Genomic DNA, 21,161 nt, shown 5'->3' on the forward strand with positions numbered 1-21,161 from the left:
TATGATAAAAATTACCCTAAAATTACATACACCCTGGATTTGATGGGGAACATATAACTAAATATGGACATGGTGAGGTCAACTAAAAAAACTACAAATAAAGCAAGGCGAAGCATGGCGTCAGTTCTTGGAGGAAATCTGTTTATTAAAATAAACAAGAAAGTATGAAAAAAGAGAAAAGTATCAAATGATCCAAATTTTTACATAACTCAAATTTCGTTCAGCTTGATAAAGTCCATTATGAGAATCAAAAATATGTATTTGCTAACACTTTGAACTGTACATCAGTACGTTCTCCTTTCCTGCACACTTCACATTGCAGGGGGGTTCCCTAACCTTAAGAAAAGACGTGATTTAATGCACAAAAAGGGGAGACAAAAACTAATCAAACTGTACAATATATAACACGCTGAGTGGTAAAACATCCTACGCACAAATATATACACTCCGAATCATCAGCAATCTCATGAGCAGAACAAACAATGTGGATTGGAGCCAAACAAAATCAAAATCACATAAAAGGCAAATATAAATATTCAATGAAACAAAAACATGTCATATTTTCCAGGGCTCAGCAAGAAAAGCATGCGGCATTCACGCAACTCTCATACACTCGAAGCCTCGATGGAAAATATAACGAAACAAATTACACTTAAAACAACACTTCCTATTCAACGCAGGTTCCAACAGATTAGACTTGTACTTACAACACATAATTCAACGTTGTATCCTGAAAATGATGACATGACACAAAATATTCCTCAGCGCGGTTATATCCTGAAGGAAAATCCGAACTAAACGTCGCGATAAAAAATCGTCTACGGCAACACGTAGTGAAATGGACAAAACCCAATAAAATCATCACGAAGTGTAGGCCGCTCAAATAAAACTCTCCTCAGTAGACAAACATATCACCCTCGCCAACACACGGCGGGATGACTCAAAGCGGAGATTCACGTTTTCCAAAATAATGCAAACATCAAGACCACAGGGTCCAACCCTTTACACACGCTGTTCAACAGTCTACCCGAGGCAAGTCACGCAATCAAGAAAAATGGAGGCCTTTCTGATGAGGAACGTGTACTCTTACTCTTACTCAAAATCACACACTAAATAATACATCATGTCCTAAAGTTGCCGAATCTGGAAAAGTATATAAAATGACGTCGTCTAACATACGCTCGCATGAAAGGAAAACAAGACCGCGCTGGTCACAAATCAAAGTACTCGCGCTCAAAGTTAAACATGAACAGTAAGGCGGTCAACTCTGTAATAAATGTGATATACTGAAACTAAGAAATTGCCACATAGACAATCGATCATGTCTGAACATCGGAAAGTTACTGAAATATCTCAGTCTTACAACTCGAGAAACTCGCATTAATAATAATAATAATAATAATAATAATAATAATAATAATAATAATAATAATAATAATAATAATAAATTTTACGGAAAATTTATTCTAATATTAGGAACTCGAAATACCAAACTGCGTTCGCGGAACTCGTGAATCAATTATTAATTTACAATATTGATATACAAAATAGTCGTGTCGATGACGCTATCAAAATTTGTGGATCCAAACACCACCGTCACACACACTCTCATTCACACATCATGCAATAAATCCCAGAAAAACGTGACGGCAGGTTTCCGTATACTTTGAGCTTCTTTTAATAATACTTTAATCTAGTCCTTCCTGACTTTAATTTGAATCCTTGTTCACATTTACATTTATGTCCCGAGACGTACACTGCGTCTCAAAGATCAAAGCAAAACAAATCAAAAATATATGTGAGGTTAAAATAAGAAACTGACTCGTAAAAGAAATGACGCTAACCACTCAGCCAAATAAATCAGAATAAAATGTGAGAAAGCAAGCTGCGAGCTCATGTACACGGTCCACTATTACGTTACAATTATATTTACATTAACAAGCGTCCTATCATTTATTTTAAATAGGATGTAGTCCTTCCAAACAAAGCAAAATTTACTGTAATTGAATATTAAAAACTAACCTATCCCCTTTTGCAACATTAAAAACCGTTCACACTCACATTATGTATTCATCTATTTCGTTGACTTATCGCCGCCAGGCTTTCAGGAAACAGCCGGCCCCCATCGGATTTTTGCCAGCCATATTGATGATGATGCCTTTAGAATAGACTTTGATCAGTCCTTTGGTCTCCATTCTGGCGTCGAGAAGCGATGTCGTATTTTCCGTCGCTGCTTCTGCTTGTCGTCTGAAACATCCCCTCGTTCACGATGCAGAAACTAGGTTAAGATTAAACCAGCCAGTTACTATAATAATTTCCACGGACCCTGAAACCAGTTTCCATTCAGTCGCAGAACAACTTCTCTTACCTAATCCCGTAACTAGGTCAAATATTTCCCATTTAAAAGCTGGACTGGAAATTCTAAAGTTTATGCCCTCGGGAAACCATTTACACAGGAAGGCTACTATGCATTCGACATGATTAAATAAAACTGGTCTCTCCCTCTGGAAATCGAAAGCTAAATGCCATTCTCCCAGTATTAGAAAACTTGAATATATTAAATGCAGACTGAGCGTCTTCCAACAAAATTTACAAGTCCCCACACGATCACTGGCGCAAATGAAAACTTCTTCTCACGATATTACTTGCACAGAATCTCACCGAATAATAGGGTCAGCTAGCCCATGCGGTCATCATTTTCATTAATTCGTCCTCTAAGGCGCCGTTGTGTCCTCGAGCGGGGCCATCACTTCCATAGACCAGTGCCTAGCCATATCGACTGTGGCTCTATCATTTCATTGGCTCAACATATTGCGTATCTGACGCTTACTTCAAACATATATCTGCAGCTCGTATAGCCCCTCGCTGGGTCTCCGAAATGTCCGTTGGTCGGGACGTTGGAGTTCCATTGTTTCCTTGTTCTGCTTTGTGTACGTCATGTCGAAGTTCCTCCTTCTAAACTTAGCTGGCGAGCAAATAAACCTGAGCTCCAAGCTCTCTGCAGAAATTGCGACATGTGCTGCTGAATGTAGATGTTCTCTGCGAATTACTAGTACAAATGAAATATTCTCTGTACATTCGAATAGATGACTGATTAATGAAAGGAGCACTTCAATAAGGGCTTACTGTGTATGTCTAAGAGTCGGCAGAAAATTTGGATACTCTTGAAGAGGTTTAATAATGAATTCACTAAATCCCCGGTGCATGTCAACTTGTCTCCGGATGCTATTGCTCGTCAGCGTTAGCTCAACGGAAAAATCGGGGGGTGCATAATTAGAGCGAAGTTGTAAAGAGAACCTGACATGGAGACTAATGATCTTACAGAAGACATCACCATTTATAAACTAGAAGGAGCCATCAAGAAATCCAACTCAAGCAAGGCGACGGGTTTGGATGGTATGAGAGTGGAGTAGATTAAACACTTCGGTAGCAGGGCGAAGGAGTGGGTTGTTCCTTTCTTCAATAACTGCCTAAGGAGTATTAAAATACCAAAGGTTTGAAGAAAGATCGGAATAATTGCTATTTTGAAACCAGGTATTGTGTAGAGATGAGAAGAATGCAAGAATGAGGAATGTGGCCTGCAAGCACAAACTTCCTGTTCTGTCCAGGCAGATCGGCTCTTATCTGCTACACGAAAACATTGACTCACACTTTACAGTTTGCTGGATTACAACTGACAAGAGTGAAGAGCTGCCAGTAGAAGATAATATAAAATCGCCTGGGTAGTAGCGGAGTTGCTATGGTAACCATTGCGTCACTGGCTCTGCTGGTGAAACCCCCTTCGCCCCGTGCCTCACCGGGCATGTGCATTCTTCTGATCTCCCAACAATAAAGATACATCAGATGCCAGGACCTATAGGCCACCTCTATATTTGAGAGAATCCTGCTTGAGCGCATGATTTATAAATTAGAACATCTTATTCCTGAAAGCAGGTTTCAGACTGGGTAGGAACTGTACATCACATGTCCTAAATCTCACCCAGTACATTGAGGATGGATTCGAGAAGCGCGTGGTAACTGGCGTGGCCTTCGCGCACCCCTCCTCTGCGACATATGATATGGTGCACCACAGAATGTTGTTGTTCAAGCTTTACGACATAACACAGGACTATGGTTCCACAAAGATAATTGAGACTCTCTTACAGAACCACTTGCTCTTTGTTGAATTTCAAGGAAGGAATAGTAGATGGAGAGACCAAAAGAACGGCTTTCCACAGGTTAGCGTTCTGTCCCCTATCCTCTTTAACATGTAATCGAATAACCAACGACGACCCCTCTCACTAGGAGCTTCATTTATCCCTATTATATGGCTTTGGCTGTCCCAGGTTATGATTTACAGACTATTTAAGGGATAATGGCTTCCTCACTTGAAGAAATACCAACTTATTATACGAAAAATCGGTTAGTTCAAAACCCCGCGAAGACCCAGGTGTGTGCATTTCATCTTAGGAATCGGGAAACTAACAGGCAATTGATTGTGGAGCAGGAGGGGGGGGGGGGGCGATTGGAGCATTGCTTTTTGCCAAAGTACCTGTTTTCTTGCTATTTGCTTTACGTTGCACCGACACAGATAGGTCTTATGGCGACGATGGGACAGGAAAGGCCTAGGAATGGGAAGGAAGCGTGGCCTTAATTAAGGTACAGCCCCAACATTTGCCTGGTGTGAAAATGGGAAACCACGGAAAACCATCTTTAGGGCTGCCGACAGTAGGGTTCGAACCCACTAATTCCCGAATGCGAGTTCACAGCTGCGCGCCCCTTGGAGTCATCCTGGACCGGGTCCCAACATACAGGACACACTGCGCGAATAATGGACAAAATGTCTCAGCCCGAAACGATATCTTTCTTACACTTTGCACGACCAAGTGGGGCGCACATTGAACAGAATTGAGACATCTGTTTTGGCTCTCAGTTTCTCTGCGGCAGAATACGCAAGCCCTGTGTGGTTCAATTCGACTCGCACAAAGTGGATGGATGTAGCTTTGTATGAAACCTGCGGAGGAGTTACGGGATGCCTGAAAGCAACCTCTACTGAAAAACTTTATTGCCTGGCTGGGATCGCTCCCCCTGGTATTCGGGTGGATGTGGCGGCACGATATGAGAGGGAAAAGGCGGAGAACAACCGGTGTCTTCAGCTATTTGGACTTCGACCTCCTCCTAAAAGATTAGCGATGTCTTCCTCAACGTCTCTACCACTTTAAACCAATCACCAGCTACAGCGCGCCGAGACCTGTGGCGAAGTAGAGTATGACACCTTTTGGAGTGGATGGTACCCCATGAATCTCCACCTCTTGGACATCAGCGCCACGCCAGTGGTAAGAGAAACTAAAATATGCAACTGAGAAGATGGGAAAAGTTCTCACAACTTCGGACCAGGAATCGTAAAAAATAAGCGAAGTCTTCTCTGTACAGACCATGAAGGCCTGGAAGGGGTGGAAGGTAAAGGCTTACACTATCCGTAACCTCGGCACATAATGGGGTAGAGTGGTTAGCTCTGCGTCCGGCCGCCTTTGCCCCCAGGAATGAACCTGGTACTCATTTTTGGTGTAGGCTGAGTGAACCTCAGGGCGATATGCACCTCCGGAAGTGGAAATCTCATTTCTTAAATTTTACGACTTCCTGACGGGGATTCGAACCCACGTCCTTCCGGGCGAACCGAGCACGCCTTTACCACCTCGGCCAGGCAGCCCCTACGAGGAATTGTACCATATTATAAATTTGGAAAGCATAATCCAAATGCAAATTCCCATTGGAAGAACGGGTACATATGCTGGTCTACTAAATTCTATGAAGCAGCAGCTTACCACTCAAGGTCATTGAGCGAGTTGGTCGTACGGTTAGGGAAGCGCAACTATGAGCTTTTGCATTCCGGAGATACTAGGTTTGAACCCCACTGTCGGCAGCTCTGAAGGTGGTTTTCCGTGGTTTCCCATTTCCACACCAGGCAAATTCTGTAGCTGTACTTTCATTGAGACGACGACCGCTTTTCCTTCCCACTCCTAGCTCCTTCCTGTCCCATCATCACCATAAGACCTATCTGTGTCGGTACGGCGTAAAGCAAGTGGTAAACAAACAAGAAAACCCCACTCAAGACCGTTATGTGTTATTTATTATGTAATCACTGAAAATCAAAATGAAACAAGATACAATTTAATTCATTGCTACTCATTTATTTATTCCAGAATCATTATCATGCATTCATTTTATAATACACATTAAGACAAATAAACGATAACCACGTAGCACCTCTACTTTCTCTCTCTTCCGCGAAGAGAGTTACATTCTCTCAACCTTCCCTACAGACGTGTTTGTGTTAGCAAACTACAGCGGAGACCTGTGACCAAGCGGGTTAAAGATAAGTATAGGAAACTTTTTCGTATTCACCAAACTCTCAATAACATAAAATTTGTCACACTTGTTCATAACATCACCAATTCATAATCATTGATACGTTTACGAATCGTAAACAATATTGTATATATATGGATTGTAAAAAGTGATTTCATAAAATCTGAGGATGTTCTTGTAGAACGAAACATGTCATTAACTTACAGTATTATTGTGTTTTCTACAGGTATGTTTCAGTGTCCTGTGTATATTTTACAAGGCGTATATTATAGTGCTGTAAGTGTCATCGTAAGTGTATCGAAAGACTGAAAGAAAATTATATCAGTGAAGGTCATACATTGTCCGGCTCCTTGGCTGTATGGTCAGCGTAGTGGCCTTTGGTTCAGACGGCCCCGCCTTCAATTCCCGTGTGGGTCGGGAATTTTAACTGTGTAATTTTAATTCCTATGGCTCGGGGAGTGAGTGTTTGTCTTCGTCTCAATGCACATCTTCATCTACACATATCACACTACTAACCGCCACATAATTGTGAAATAGTGATTACAGCCCTTCACACAGAGATGCCGTAAATGTGGATCAAATTCATGCGCGTGCCTCCCCCAAGGCCAGGAAAGAGTAGAAGAAGAAGAAGATCATCACACATTTCCATTCTTTCTTTCAAGTCACATTTATCTATCTATCTATCTATCTATCATTCTAGCTTCTCTTATGCGTTATTGTTATTCGAGGATCGTTTATGTTTCTTGTACTGTATTTCAAAATGTTGCTCTGACTGTAGACTTGTGGACATCGATAGTAGGATCTTGTGGGAGTGTCTAAGCATTTTTTCACAAACACCGACTTTCCTAATAACGTGGTCCCCTTTGTCTAACCGTTAGCTTCTATGGTCTTTCAAGCAAGTTCTTTTTTTTCCCTCATAATTTTCTTTAACTTTAGAAAATTGTTTACCGAAGTAGGTGATCTGATGCTTCTCCTTCCTGTTTCCCGCGAAGATTTCCATTCTTTCTTTCAAGTTACATTAATCTATGTATGTATCTATTGCACCCGTCCATTGCCCGGGGATATTGAAGGTTCGTGGGTGTTGTAATAAGCCTCGGCCAGAAAGCAGTGGTGACGCATAAGTCTCCACTTAGGGCATGGACGTTCAACAAATATTTATGCAGTTCGACTAACATTTGACGCAAGATACTTATGATCATAATAATAATATTTCACTAGACTATGCAAGGCTAAATGTATCTCATTTAAATAAGATGAATGTTAGTTTCTTGGAAATATTTTTTTCCAATTTAATGAAATCAAATTTAAGTTAATACAATGATAAATACATCATATGATGATTGGATAATAGCTAAATAAACGAAATGAAAGTATCTGTTGGCTAATATTTATAATTCATCATTATCAAAAATCTTAATTGAACTGAAACACAACTTGATGTAAACGAATACGGAACTTTCTGAAGGCAGTTCATCGTTAATTGTCACTAATCGTCCACCCACCATGAATAAAAGAATGGAATAAAATTTTAACATCAAATTCACTTCACTTGCTTTCATCATAAATTATCCAAGATTTCATCTTCAATGCCCTACACTTCATCCGTTATCTCATAAATCGTCTAATTGCTAACCAACTTGAGTTCCCTAATGGTGACCAGTTGTCAGTATGACTATCCATAAAGTGCGATCATACAGAATAAAATACGTAATAATTGGATCTCATAATGACATAATTCAATCAACAACAACATGTCCCAGGAATCCGCATCAGCCACATAAAAAAATATAATATCTAGCTGATACAAAATAAACAATGATCTAAAAAGATAATTAACAGAATCTGCTTCCACCGGCACTGTCCTCCTGAAAGAAAGTCTTGAAAGCACACTATCTACAAGAAACATACTATAAGCAACTACGCAAGAATACAACCTACTACCAGGTGACAATAATTTGATTGGTATGACCTTCTACTATACACATATTACGCTTATTAAATGTTGAAGACTTCTTGTTAGTGACCATTCCTTCAAAATTAATGGTATCTGCATCGTACCATGTCGCGGAAACAGTGTTTTGATGACCATACATCAATCCCTTCTCCTGACCTTCGGACATATTACACAGTAGAAGATAATGACGACATAACTCCTTGCCTATTCTGGGTTCCTAATTTGTATGACGTCGCTTAAGTCCATTTCTTAATCGTAAGTTCATTGATATCTCGAAGAATTATTTACCACACTCATTATGTCTATTTCTCAACGAACCACTTTACCATAACGGCATTAATTCATCATATTCAAGCACACCATACATATTCACACTTTACTTACCCAAGAAAATTCACAAGCATTTATCCGAAGAATTTTATCATCATCACCAATGTATCACAATCAACACAACACTAATATCACGAAATATTCGCGACTACACAATGAACGCACATGGTATTATTACGCAAGAAGACCTTCTACAAATAAATATTAAATTACATCACCTCACGAAGTATTTATGCGATACTAGTATGATTCAATAATGAGGACAACGCCTTCTTACATTCACCGTAAAACGTGAAGGAAATTCCTGGTGACTCACTGTAAGACACGCATTTACAAGCTAAATCTTGCGTATGTCAGATGATCTCAATATTATAACATCAGTCTTAACCGTAATCACAAGTAATTGGGCACTAGTAACAGTCGCATTAGGTCACTCAAGTTGTTAACATTTATGTCACTACATCATGAAAGAAAAATACACTCTACTCTACCGCTATGCAACTACAAGAAGATAGGGTAAAGAAATGAAATCTTGGTACTTATCGGTGAAGAAGTTCTGGCCCTCATTTCGGCATCATCTTCCGGGCCTGTTAGGACATTGGGTTGTTTAAGCCTTCATATTCGCTTTCATCATTACATCATTGGAAAAATCTTCATACATTTTAGAGTCCATGGACCTGAAACTTAGGAAAACAAAATTAACACAGTGACACAGGCGTTTTACAATATCTCACAATTATTCTCGAAGACTCGCCTTATTCATTATTAAAATCTCAGATCGCTATTCGATACAGTAATACTATCTTTTACAACGTCTTGTAATATTTCTTTTTAAGTCCTACTAATGTAGATGTTCCCTTTAAAGACGTGCGAATTACTATCAGTTCAACCTTCAATCTCCGTTTTTTTTGCGATACAATTGTTCATAAAAACAAAAGTTCATTGACATTGTTATACTAATAATATTGGTCTGCGTTTCATATGTTAGGCTCACCGGGCGAGTTGGCCGTGCGCGTAGAGGCGCGCGGCTGTGAGCTTGCATCCGGGAGATAGTAGGTTCGAATCCCACTATCGGCAGCCCTGAAAATGGTTTTCCGTGGTTTCCCATTTTCACACCAGGCAAATGCTGGGGCTGTACCTTAATTAAGGCCACGGCCGCTTCCTTCCAACTCCTAGGCCTTTCCGATCCCATCGTCGCCATAAGACCTCTCTGTGTCGGTGCGACGTAAAGCCCGTAGCAAAAAAAAAAATATGTTAGGCTCAACTCGCTGACTTGTAACCTCTCTTCCATCTGATTTTAACAGTTAGAAAGTGAATTCCAAGATAACGTCATCCCATCTGATTGGAAAGGTGCACAAAGGAACACTTCATCATTTGTCTTCATGACGTATGTAATTGATCTATCCTCTTCAGCGCCTCCTTGATCATCTAACCTGTAGCATCAAGTCATGGCCTCCTCTGCGTCATCGCTGGACCTGAATATCATATGATCGATTTACTTCTTAATGCTGTAGAGAATGTAAACTTATTTTGCTCACATGTAATATAATATTTCGTGATTGTAAGCGTCCGGTGACCACGGGGTTCTGAGCTTAGGAATTTCGTTCCTCATCTTATATCCATCCAATTTCCTGTTTGAATGGGCGAGTTATTCCGGGTATTTGACACAACTGGACGTATTTCCGAGTAATTCATGTTAATCATTTCTTTAGCATAACCTTCAATGGCTCAATAGCTGACTCACTTGCCATTGAACGGTTGTACTATCTATCTATCTATCTATCTATCTATCTATCTATCTATCTATCTATCTATCTATCTATCTATCTATCTATCTATCTATGTATTATTCTAGCTTCTCTTATGCGTTGCCGTCATTCTTCTTTCTTTACAGGCTGTAATCAGGCTGTGCTCGAAGTAGCTCAATTATGATTTCCGCCTCATTTACCTTTGGGCTATAACATCCACACACAAAATGCACAAGGTAGCTCACGCTGCAACTGTAGCCAAGGAGGAATTGAAATAGAAACATTCTTCCAAAGAAGAAAAGTGAGTGATCTTATCATTTTCCAAGAGTGTATGTACTTATATCTTATTATTGAAGTTTACCGATAATAAATAACGTGACAATGCTATATGTCTTATAAACGTCACCTATTCCTGTTTGCATTGCATAACAAGTTTCATGCTAGGATTGATTACCACTTCAGTGCACCACAAAACATCTTATCAATAAGAAAAGCTCCTGTTCTCGTCCTGAGGTGATGCAGCTCTTTTCAGGCAGGCACCCCCCCCCCACCTTATAGGTGAGCTCCATGTACCATTTTAACTGCATGCCAGCCCTCCTGTCATTCTTAAATTTCTGGCATTACCGGAAATCGAACCTGAGCTCTCGAGGAGATAGTTAATAGTGCTAACCGTTATGCTAGGGAGACGGGCAATATATAACGCACATTATTATTATTATTACTATTATTATACACTGACTGACAGAGCAAATGCAACACCAAGGAGGAGTGGTTCGAAAGGGATGAAAGTTGGGGAAAAAACAGAGTCGGCACGGACGAATAATTGATGTTTATTTCAAACCGATATGCAGGTTACACAATGCGCACGGCATCGACTCAGTAGGATGTAGGACCACCGCGAGCGGCGATGCACGCAGAAACACGTCGAGGTACAGAGTCAATAAGAGTGCGGATGGTGTCCTGAGGGATGGTTTTTTCCATTCTCTGTCAACCATTTGCCACAGTTGGTCGTCCGTACGAGGCTGGGGCAGAGTTTGCAAACGGCGTCCAATGAGATCCCACACGTGTTCGATTGGTGAGAGATCCGGAGAGTACGCTGGCCACAGAAGCATCTGTACACCTCGTAGAGCCTGTTGGGAGATGCGAGCAGTGTGTGGGCGGGCATTATCCTGCTGAAACAGAGCATTGGGCAGCCCCTGAAGGTACGGGAGTGCCACCGGCCGCAGCACATGCTGCATGTAGCGGTGGGCATTTAACGTGCCTTGAATACGCACTAGAGGTGACGTGGAATCATACGCAATAGCGCCCCAAACCATGATGCCGCGTTGTCTAGCGGTAGGGCGCTCCACACTTACTGCCGGATTTGACCTTTCTCCACGCCGACGCCACACTCGTCTGCGGTGACTATCACTGACAGAACAGAAGCGTGACTCATCGGAGAACACGACGTTCCGCCATTCCCTCATCCAAGTCGCTCTAGCCCGGCACCATGCCAGGCGTGCACGTCTATGCTGTGGAGTCAATGGTAGTCTTCTGAGCGGACGCCGGGAGTGCAGGCCTCCTTCAACCAATCGACGGGAAATTGTTCTGGTCGATATTGGAACAGCCAGGGTGTCTTGCACATGCTGAAGAATGGCGGTTGACGTGGCGTGCGGGGCTGCCACCGCTTGGCGGCGGATGCGCCGATCCTCGCGTGCTGACGTCACTCGGGCGGCGCCTGGACCCCTCGCACGTGCCACATGTCCCTGCGCCAACCATCTTCGCCACAGGCGCTGCACCGTGGACACATCCCTATGGGTATCGGCTGCGATTTGACGAAGCGACCAACCTGCCCTTCTCAGCCCGATCACCATACCCCTCGTAAAGTCGTCTGTCTGCTGGAAATGCCTCCGTTGACGGCGGCCTGGCATTCTTAGCTATACACGTGTCCTGTGGCACACGACAACACGTTCTACAATGACTGTCGGCTGAGAAATCACGGTACGAAGTGGGCCATTCGCCAACGCCGTGTCCCATTTATCGTTCGCTACGTGCGCAGCACAGCGGCGCATTTCACATCATGAGCATACCTCAGTGACATCAGTCTACCCTGCAATTGGCATAAAGTTCTGACCACTCCTTCTTGGTGTTGCATTTGCTCTGTCAGTCAGTGTAAATTAATATCAAGCTCACTTACTTGTACTGCTGAGTTAACCATTCTTCTTGTTTCAGACACCCTCCTGAAGGCTCCACGTGTTAAGTTCCTTCACTTGGCGCTAAACAACCTCACAAGATTACCGCTCTACATGTCGAATGTAACGGGGCTTATTATCTCAGAACAAGAAGGACGTGGGCCACTAAAAATTACAGATGAACAGATTTTAACTTTGAAGAATATGGAAAATATTCAGCTGAATAGCCATTTGGAAGCAAACATTAGCACATTTCTGGAACTACCCAAGATACTTAGAGTATATTGCAGTAATTGTTTACTGAAACACTTTTCTTATGGCGATGCACCATTAGCTGAAGAAAGTTCAGTGGTCGACATTCATTTGAATTCCAATAATCTCACAAGTTTGCCCACAGAAATATTTCGCTTCTTAAAAAGACTATCTTCTATGAAATTAGATTCAAACCAGTTTGTAGTCTGTCCATGTAATGCTTTCAGTACGCTGAAACGTCTGAGGCATCTGACAATGTCCAACAACAAGATTACTCACATACCCGCTCACTGCTTCTCGAACCTTACAAGCCTTACTAATCTTGACTTATCTTCGAATGCTATATCGTTTGTGCACGACTCTGCATTTGAGAATACAAGCAATTTAATGTATCTTCAGTTGCGGCACAACTTTCTTACAAGTATTAGCCCACCCGTACTTCTACCTCTAAATAGTTTAGTTCGTCTGGATTTGTCGAATAACAGACTAAAGAAAACGCCTATTTTTGGGAGAATCCGCTTAGCTTTCCTTGGAATGTCAAATAATCTGTTATCTACGGTAACTAACTTAACGTCATCAGTTAAGTATATACTGCACCTGGACCTTAGTGGAAATATCATCACGGAGCTAAGGCTTGAAACAGTAAATTACTTGAACTTATCTCACAACTCTCTATCACACATAGATGAAGAAATGAGGAAATGTTTAGAAAATCTCACGACTTTGGATTTAGGAGGAAACAATTTCGATTGCTGCCATAGAGATATATTAGTCCTACGTGAATTGGTCAATACCTCAAGGAAAGGAATACGAAACCTTGGGACTTACGAGCCGCTCACTTGTGTTCCGAAGGCAGGAAAGGCTCGCGTGCTTCTGAAAGCCGTCATCGACGATACACTCTGTTTTGAGGAAAGTTCCTACCTGGCAGTGGAGATAGCCGTCCCTTTAGCCATCTTGTTCACATGTATACTGGTCTTCTTCGCGGCGAGAAAATACTACAGCTTCCAGTTCTCATACGTCAGCCACTTCGTCAAAATGAAGAAGAGACGTTTTGTTGTCCAGGAGGATATACAGCTCTCCGAGTGCGTTTACGATGCCTTCGTGTGTTACAGGTAAGACTGTCGTTGATTGTAAAAGGAATATTGATAAACAACAGTGTAGGGACTTGTTTGCAGACTGTCATTTAACTTGACTGGCTGTAGTAGGGTTACCATATTTTTAAAAGTGCAATATACCGGGCGAGTTGGCCGTGCGGATAGAGGCGCGCAGCTGTGAGTTTGCATCCGGGAGATAGTGGGTTCGAACCCCACTGTCGGCAGCCCATTTCCACACCAGAAAAATGCTGGGGCTGTACCTTAATTAAGGCCACGCCCGCTACCTTCCAATTCCTAAGCCTTTCCTATCCCATCGTCGCCAAGACCTATCTGTGTCAGTGCGACGTACAGCAAATAGTGCAATACGGAACAAGTTTGAGAATAAACCCGATGTTCCCACCTCCGTCAATCAAATATGTTTCGAAATATCTCTAATCGACACTTCGGAAACAAGAAATTTCAAATGGGATGCTTCACGTCGCTGCTTCGTGAGCAATAGGAATTTCCCTGTTGCAGATTACTCATTTGTTTTTGTAGGAATCGTGTTCCGCAGTTGTAAGCCAATTATATTTTAGCACTTCTTTAAATAAATACACAGACTTTTTTTATTTTACGCGGATTAAACTCACTAATTTTCAGTGATTTAGTTAGAAAAATTCTATTTTCATGGGCCCACCTTTAATGACTGAAATACTTGTAAACATAATGTTCACATTTACTATAAAACAGAACGAAAAACAGAATCATTTCGGAGAGTGGATCCCTCTCTACAACTAAAGCACTCGGTCATTTTGATCTAAGCTCCTCACATCTCCGTGCTACTGAGGTCGAACCTAGCGATCAGCAAGTGGACAGTGTAACAACCACTGTTACAACACGAGGATTCAAATTCATTACCAATTTTGATTTTTTGTTGTCATTGAATTGTTGTGTAGCCTTTTATTTGGTTCTATTTTCCTGCGTAGTACAACAACAAACATAACAGAAGGAAATTCGTCAAAAATGTCTAGAACGAAGGCTGACTGACAATACATGGTGACGTTTGTGGTATTTTTTATGTCTTTCGGTCCTTGAAGTGACGTAGCTAGAGAGTACACGATATCCTCACGAATTAAATGAGCGAAATAAGGAAATAAAATAGGTACTTTTTTACAGGAGTATGGCCGTCTTATTTGTGTTCAATACGAGAAGGCTTTGTGCATTCTAGTACGGAATGTTCTGTACAATACGGGACACTTGGCAAGCGTACTGCGTAGCGCCGTTAGTATTTGCCTTTTATGCTCAAGGTTACATGATCGAATCTTGGCACACTGGTCTGATATTTAACAGCGCTTGAAAGCGGTAGACCTGTGTCCGTATATCTACTAACTTGCTGAAGAATACATTTTCAAAGTAAAATTCTTGCACTCTGGCATTTCTTAAGCCGAAAGTAAAAGGGATGTAAAACGCATCATAATAATAATAATAATAGTCTGACTCTGTGGTGTATTGGTTAGTGTGATTAGCTACCACTCCCGGAGGCCCGGGTTTGATTCCCGGCTCTGCCGCGAAATTTGAAAAGTGGTACGAGGGCTGGAACGGGGTCCACTCAGCATCGGAAGGTCAGCTGAATAGAGGTGGGTTCGATTCCCACCTCAGCTATCCTGGAGGTGGTTTTCCGTAGTTTCCCACCTCTCCTCCAGGAAAATGCCGGGATGGTATCTATCATAAGGTCACGGCTGCTTCCTTCCCTCTTCCTTGTCTATCCCTTCCAATCTTCCCATCCCCCCACCAAGGACCCTGTTCAGCATAGCAGGTGAGGCCACCTGGGCGAGGTACTGGCCATCCTCCCCAGTTGTATCCCCCGACCCAATGTCCAGGACACTGCCCCTGAGGCGGTAGAGGTGGAATCCCTCGCTGAGTCCGAGGTAAAAACTAACCCTGGAGGGTCAGCAGATTAAGAAAGAAAGAAAGAAAGAAAGAAAGAAAGAAAGAAAGAAAGAAAGAAAGAAAGAAAAAAGAATAATAATATCGAACCCACCTCTACTCTAATCTATTATTATTATTATTATTATTATTATTATTATTATTATTATTATTATTATCACATAATTCAGGGGTTACCCGTGGAACACACAGGTGAAAGAAGGTGCCGGGGTGAATGGGTCTAACTACAATGTCAAGAAAAATATGTAAAACTCAAACTGAAGGTTATATTTTCTTAAATAACAAAATTTTCATAACAATGAAATGTCACGTGCACTGACGAGTTCTAGACAAGACAAGAAATCCATAATTTAGTGACTGTTTTAAAAAATGGGCTTCAAGCCCCTCACTTTACAATTCTTCGAGCTCCTAGCTCAAATTTACAAAAGGCACAAATTTACACAAGGGCAGAAATCCCTCAATACATGGAGCGCTAGCTCCTAACTCACAATATCAAGCCTCCCAGAGGCACTTTTACAACAGTAGAAAAGAGCTGACGTGCTCTCAGTTTTCCAAGCCTATTCAAGGCCATATCGGAAAATTACAATCACTCGCCATCAAGACACAACTTACAAATTTGAAACAGAGGTATCTACTACCCAACCTATTGGGCCGTTGCGGAAAGAATTAGGTTAAGTAAATGGCCCGAAACACATATTGAATGGAGGCGTGTACTTGCACTCCTAGATATGAATTCTGAAAACCTAAAGGGCACTAGGCCAATGAGACAGGGGCAATTCCCAAACTATGGAGGTGACTCCTATAAGAATAAATTAAGACATTACGGAAAGGAAGAAAACCAGTTACAAAGCGTAGTCACCTCAAACCAATATGAAGGGGAGCTCGAGAGGGTACATCACTCTCTATCCCCGATTTACAGTTAAAGATTTTATGAAATTATTACATAAGCCGGCCGAAGTTACATTTTAAGGGGAATAGGTTACATAGTTAAAGTTTCGGACCTCTTCCTCGGGTTAAACTGCAGAGCTAGCAAGAAATAAAGATGTTAAGTGGACATTACCTTGTCGGAGAACAGCTGCCTGTTGAAAGAGGCGCCTCCCGCCTCTTGCTTGACACACACACACAGTAAGCTGACGATCAATTGGCCAAGAGACGAGAAAATCCGCTGTTTATAAACCCTCGGAGAAAGTTCGAGACCTTTCACGAATAAACCAGCCACACCCTCTCAATTTATTGGTCAGTTTGAAAGGTTATACTCCAAATCGAAGAAGAAGGCTGTGATAGGTTGAAAAATAATTACAGAAATTTGGGATTGGCTGGATTCAAAACTGGTGGAAAGAAAACATAAATATTGCCAACCCAAAAATAAATGAACATCAATTAGTAAAAAAAAAAAAACTTATGAATACAAAACTTCTTCAAATCAAAGGTTCTTTCACTTCGCACCAGGGTGCATGATCATAGTTTTTCAGCAGTGACATCTATGGAAGAATGTCCAAACTTCTTGATGAAGGGCAAACAAAGCAAGTAGAAATTCACACAGTACAGGAAACTTCACAATAACAAAATTACAGCGAATTTCTGTGGTGACATCTTCTGAGTAAAGTTCTAACTTGTACTATTAGTTTCACATTTGGTAGATAGAGGAGTTCTTTTAGGCGCTCATTTTGAACGCGCGGCGTAGAGATGTACCTCCCGGTTCAATTATTATTGTTATTGTTATTATTATTAAGCTTCTGGGCACACCACGTACCTCGTCTTGTCAGTGGCAGCACAAATGTCTTCGTAGTCAAAGTGTGTCGCTAACGGAAGGCGACGTGAACAGCCGAGTTTGGCCAGCGTGCCGTCGTGGGTGGCGGGGAATGGCGCACGGAAATATCGTACGGCACTATGCTAAAGTAGAACGGGCTCCGTATCTTGAATATAGTTCGCTCTATGGTCTTAAGTTATATTTTTCTAGGCTTCGTTGAACCAAGAGTCTAGCTCGCCTCCTCCAAAGCATTATCGGTAATATGAGCTGCATTTGGTCTACATCGGTACTTTGATATTACTCTAAACTCGTTCCCATTTTGACTAACAAAAATATTTTTTAACAGTGTTCAGTAAACGTTTTTATAACAGTGAAACGAAACAACATATAGATCGTTATTTAAAATAGGTATTTCATTATCCTAGTTTGCTCACGCCTTTTTAGACGAACTTTGATTTATACCAAATATCACCTGGTTAAGCCCTGTCGTAATTATTTTATTAATTTAGATTTTACACAACTATTTACGAAATTTCTATAATTGAAGACCTCGCCGGAATGAGGATGTATCCAACAAATCAGTAATTCTTCAGGAGAGAGAAATGTTATTTTTGGAGTTTATTTAATGATATTATGGTACAGACCCATAATTTGCCTGGTATAAAAATGGCAAACCACGGAAAACCATCTTCAGGGCTGCCGACAGTAGGGTTCGAACCCACCATCTCCTGGATGCAAGCCTACAGCTGCGCTTTCCTAACCGCACGGCCAGCTCGCCCGGTAATTGGAAGTTCGCACTGAATCACAGACCTTTCTTAATTCTGTTAAATGTGGGTTCATATTTGTTAAATTAATGTCCTGTTGAATTTAAAATGAGGGAAGCATTAGCAAACCGGAAGAAAAGGAGCTAAACACGCTTGAATGAATTTTTAATGTTGCTGTCATAAATCATGGGACTTACAGTCTCATGTGGGGATAATAAATACCTATTTCAATAATCTCACTCGCATTGTCTGGGATTTGAACAAGGCGATCTTAGTGAGAAGCTAGTGCCAATGCTATGGAGCTGACACATGCGTGAGAAAAACTTGCTTATTACGGGTCTCTTCTTCTTCTTATTATTCTTCTTCTTTATCTGTTTACCCTCTAGGGTCGGTTTTCCCTCGGACTCAGCGAGGGATCTCACCTCTACCGCCTCAAGGGCAGTGTCTTGGAGCTTCAGACTCTACGTCAGGATACAACTGACCAGTACATCGCCCAGGCGGCCTCACCTGCTATGCTGATCAGGGGCCTTGCGGGGGGATGAAAAGGATGGAAAGGATAGCCATTTGCCTGGAGGAGAAGTGGGAAACCACGGAAAACCACTTCCAGAATGGCTGAGGTGGGAATCGAACCCACCTCTACTCAGTTGACCTGCCGAGGCTGAGTGGACCCCGTTCCAGCCCTCGTACCACTTTTCAAATTTCGTGGCAGAGCCGGGAATCGAACCCGCGCCTCCGGGGGTGGCAGCTAATCACACTAACCACAGTTCTGTTCCTTTCTCTTTACGAGGATAAGCACACCATGTGCTCTCGAAGAAGAATCCGTAACTGTCGAACAGGTTTATCAGCTTCTGTCCGGTTAATTTGAAGCTACCGAGCGAGTTGCTCGTGCTGTTAGGGGCGTGCAGCTGTGAGTTTGCATTCGGGAGGTAGTAGCTTCGAGCCCCACTTACACCAGTCTGTAACTTAATTAAGGCCACGACCAATTCCTTCTAACTCCTCGCCCCGTTCCTATTCCATCGTCGCCTTAAGACCTATTTGTGTAGGTGCTATGTAAGGCAAATTGTAAATAAATAAATAAAATTGAAGCTATGCAAACCAGTGCTTATTAATGTGATTATAGTCATGAATAGAATCAATATGGATCTGTTTCAGTGTTTTCAGTGTGTTGTTAATATTAAGTTGCTGTAAGTTGGCTTCCCAAGAGGCCCACAGCAATGATAAGCCTTTATATTAAATGTTATATTAATATAATTATTTTCAGTGGTAAGAATCTCCAATGGATAATCCAGCAACTTATCCCGACACTTGAGAATGGGTCTGATAAATATAGATTTTGCATACACGATCGAGATTTTGCTGTTGGAGCTCCTATTGACAAGAATATCATGGAGTCGCTTCAGAAAAGTCGCAGAGTGATATTCGTATTAACCAAGGATTTTCTCAAGAGCACGGTAAGTGTGAAAAAACAGTTGACAATATAAGTATAATAAATAAATACAACCTGTGACAATAAAGTTCGGTGAATAGTCCTGTACTATCAACATAGATGAACAACGCACGACAGTGACCTTACTGTCCTTCGAAAGTCCCCTCCTATAACTATGCACTGCTGAGATCGGCGATACATGTCCTGGAAACTTTGCAAGAAGGCTTCCTTTGGGGTGGTGTCCAAAAGCCTGGTCACGTTTCGTTGGATATCAGGAATATCGTCAAATCTCTTTCCTTTCAAAGATAGTGACTTTTCGGCTCTGACCTTTTACCGACGAGGGGATCCCGGAGAACGCCACTCCATGCTTTGCTGTTTCGTTTCAGGGTCGTACCTGAGACACCAGGTTTCATCCTCAGTGACAATACAGTTCAAGAAATTTGGTGTCGTATCAGCCGTTTCGACAAAATCCTGTGAAGCCTCTAAACGTGCCTGCTTCTAATCGTCAGTGAAGTGATGTGGCACAAGACGAGAACACGTTTTCCTCTTCCCTAACTTCTGGGTAACGATTTGTCGCACGGATTCACGGTTAATCTTCGGTTCATCCGCTATCATACGCACAGTTAATCGCCGATCGTCCGTGATTAATGTCCTCACCTTCTCAATGTTTTCCTCACTGAAGGCGGTCGCCGGTCTACCTGTACGGGGGTTGTCAGAAACACTTTTCCGGCTTCCTCGAAAACGGACGAACCACTCGTACACACACTTCAAGGACAGTGTTTGATCTTCATAAACACCTGCCAGCATCGCATGCGTTTATTCCGGTGTCTTGACAAGCTTAAAACAAAACTGTACACTGATCTTTTGGTTGTTCATGTTCCTGTTCGCAGTTCAGAACCAACGCACTAAACACGCACTGTGTCAAACAGGTCTTACATGGCACACACACGATGCTCAACTGAACAACGTTGGGAGCAGGTGGTCAAAACCTGCTCCTACGCAGGTGCAGCGTTGTGTGTCGCCAGTGTTGCCGCATCGACGGTTCTGACTTCATTTAACGAACTTTATTGTTACAGGTTGTACGATTTATCCTTGTTTGAATTTTATATGTAATACAATACTATTTTTAAGTTCATATCCCAGGGTGAATGGTTGGAGTAACTACCCTCTATTCAGAGGGTTCGTGGTTCGATTCCCGAGGTTGGGGTTATAATCGCACCTGGTTAATTCTTCTGACTCGGTGAGAGTTTCTGTATTTGTGTCAGTACACATCTCTTCATCTGAACACAGCTCATCATACTGTCAAATACCTCAACAACACACTTTATAACAGTGCTTTCTTGCCCGAGTTCGCTGCCTTCCGTGTCAGAAAGCTCCTTACTTGTTCTCACGAGGCTG

At 41.9% G+C, this 21,161-nt stretch overlaps 1 protein-coding gene across 1 annotated transcript in view; it reads left to right on the forward strand.

Annotated features, from left to right (window-relative positions):
* Positions 1-21,161, forward strand: part of LOC136878852 (toll-like receptor 2) — a 39,917-nt gene that overhangs the window by 11,588 nt on the left and 7,168 nt on the right. Inside the window, exons 3-4 of the mRNA XM_067152389.2 lie at positions 12,592-13,915; positions 19,599-19,788. Of these exons, the coding sequence (XP_067008490.2) occupies positions 12,592-13,915; positions 19,599-19,788 (1,514 nt within the window). The remainder of the gene's footprint in view (positions 1-12,591; positions 13,916-19,598; positions 19,789-21,161) is intronic.

The sequence above is a fragment of the Anabrus simplex genome, chromosome 1 (genome assembly GCF_040414725.1).
Source record: "Anabrus simplex isolate iqAnaSimp1 chromosome 1, ASM4041472v1, whole genome shotgun sequence".
Classification (NCBI taxonomy): domain Eukaryota; kingdom Metazoa; phylum Arthropoda; class Insecta; order Orthoptera; family Tettigoniidae; genus Anabrus; species Anabrus simplex.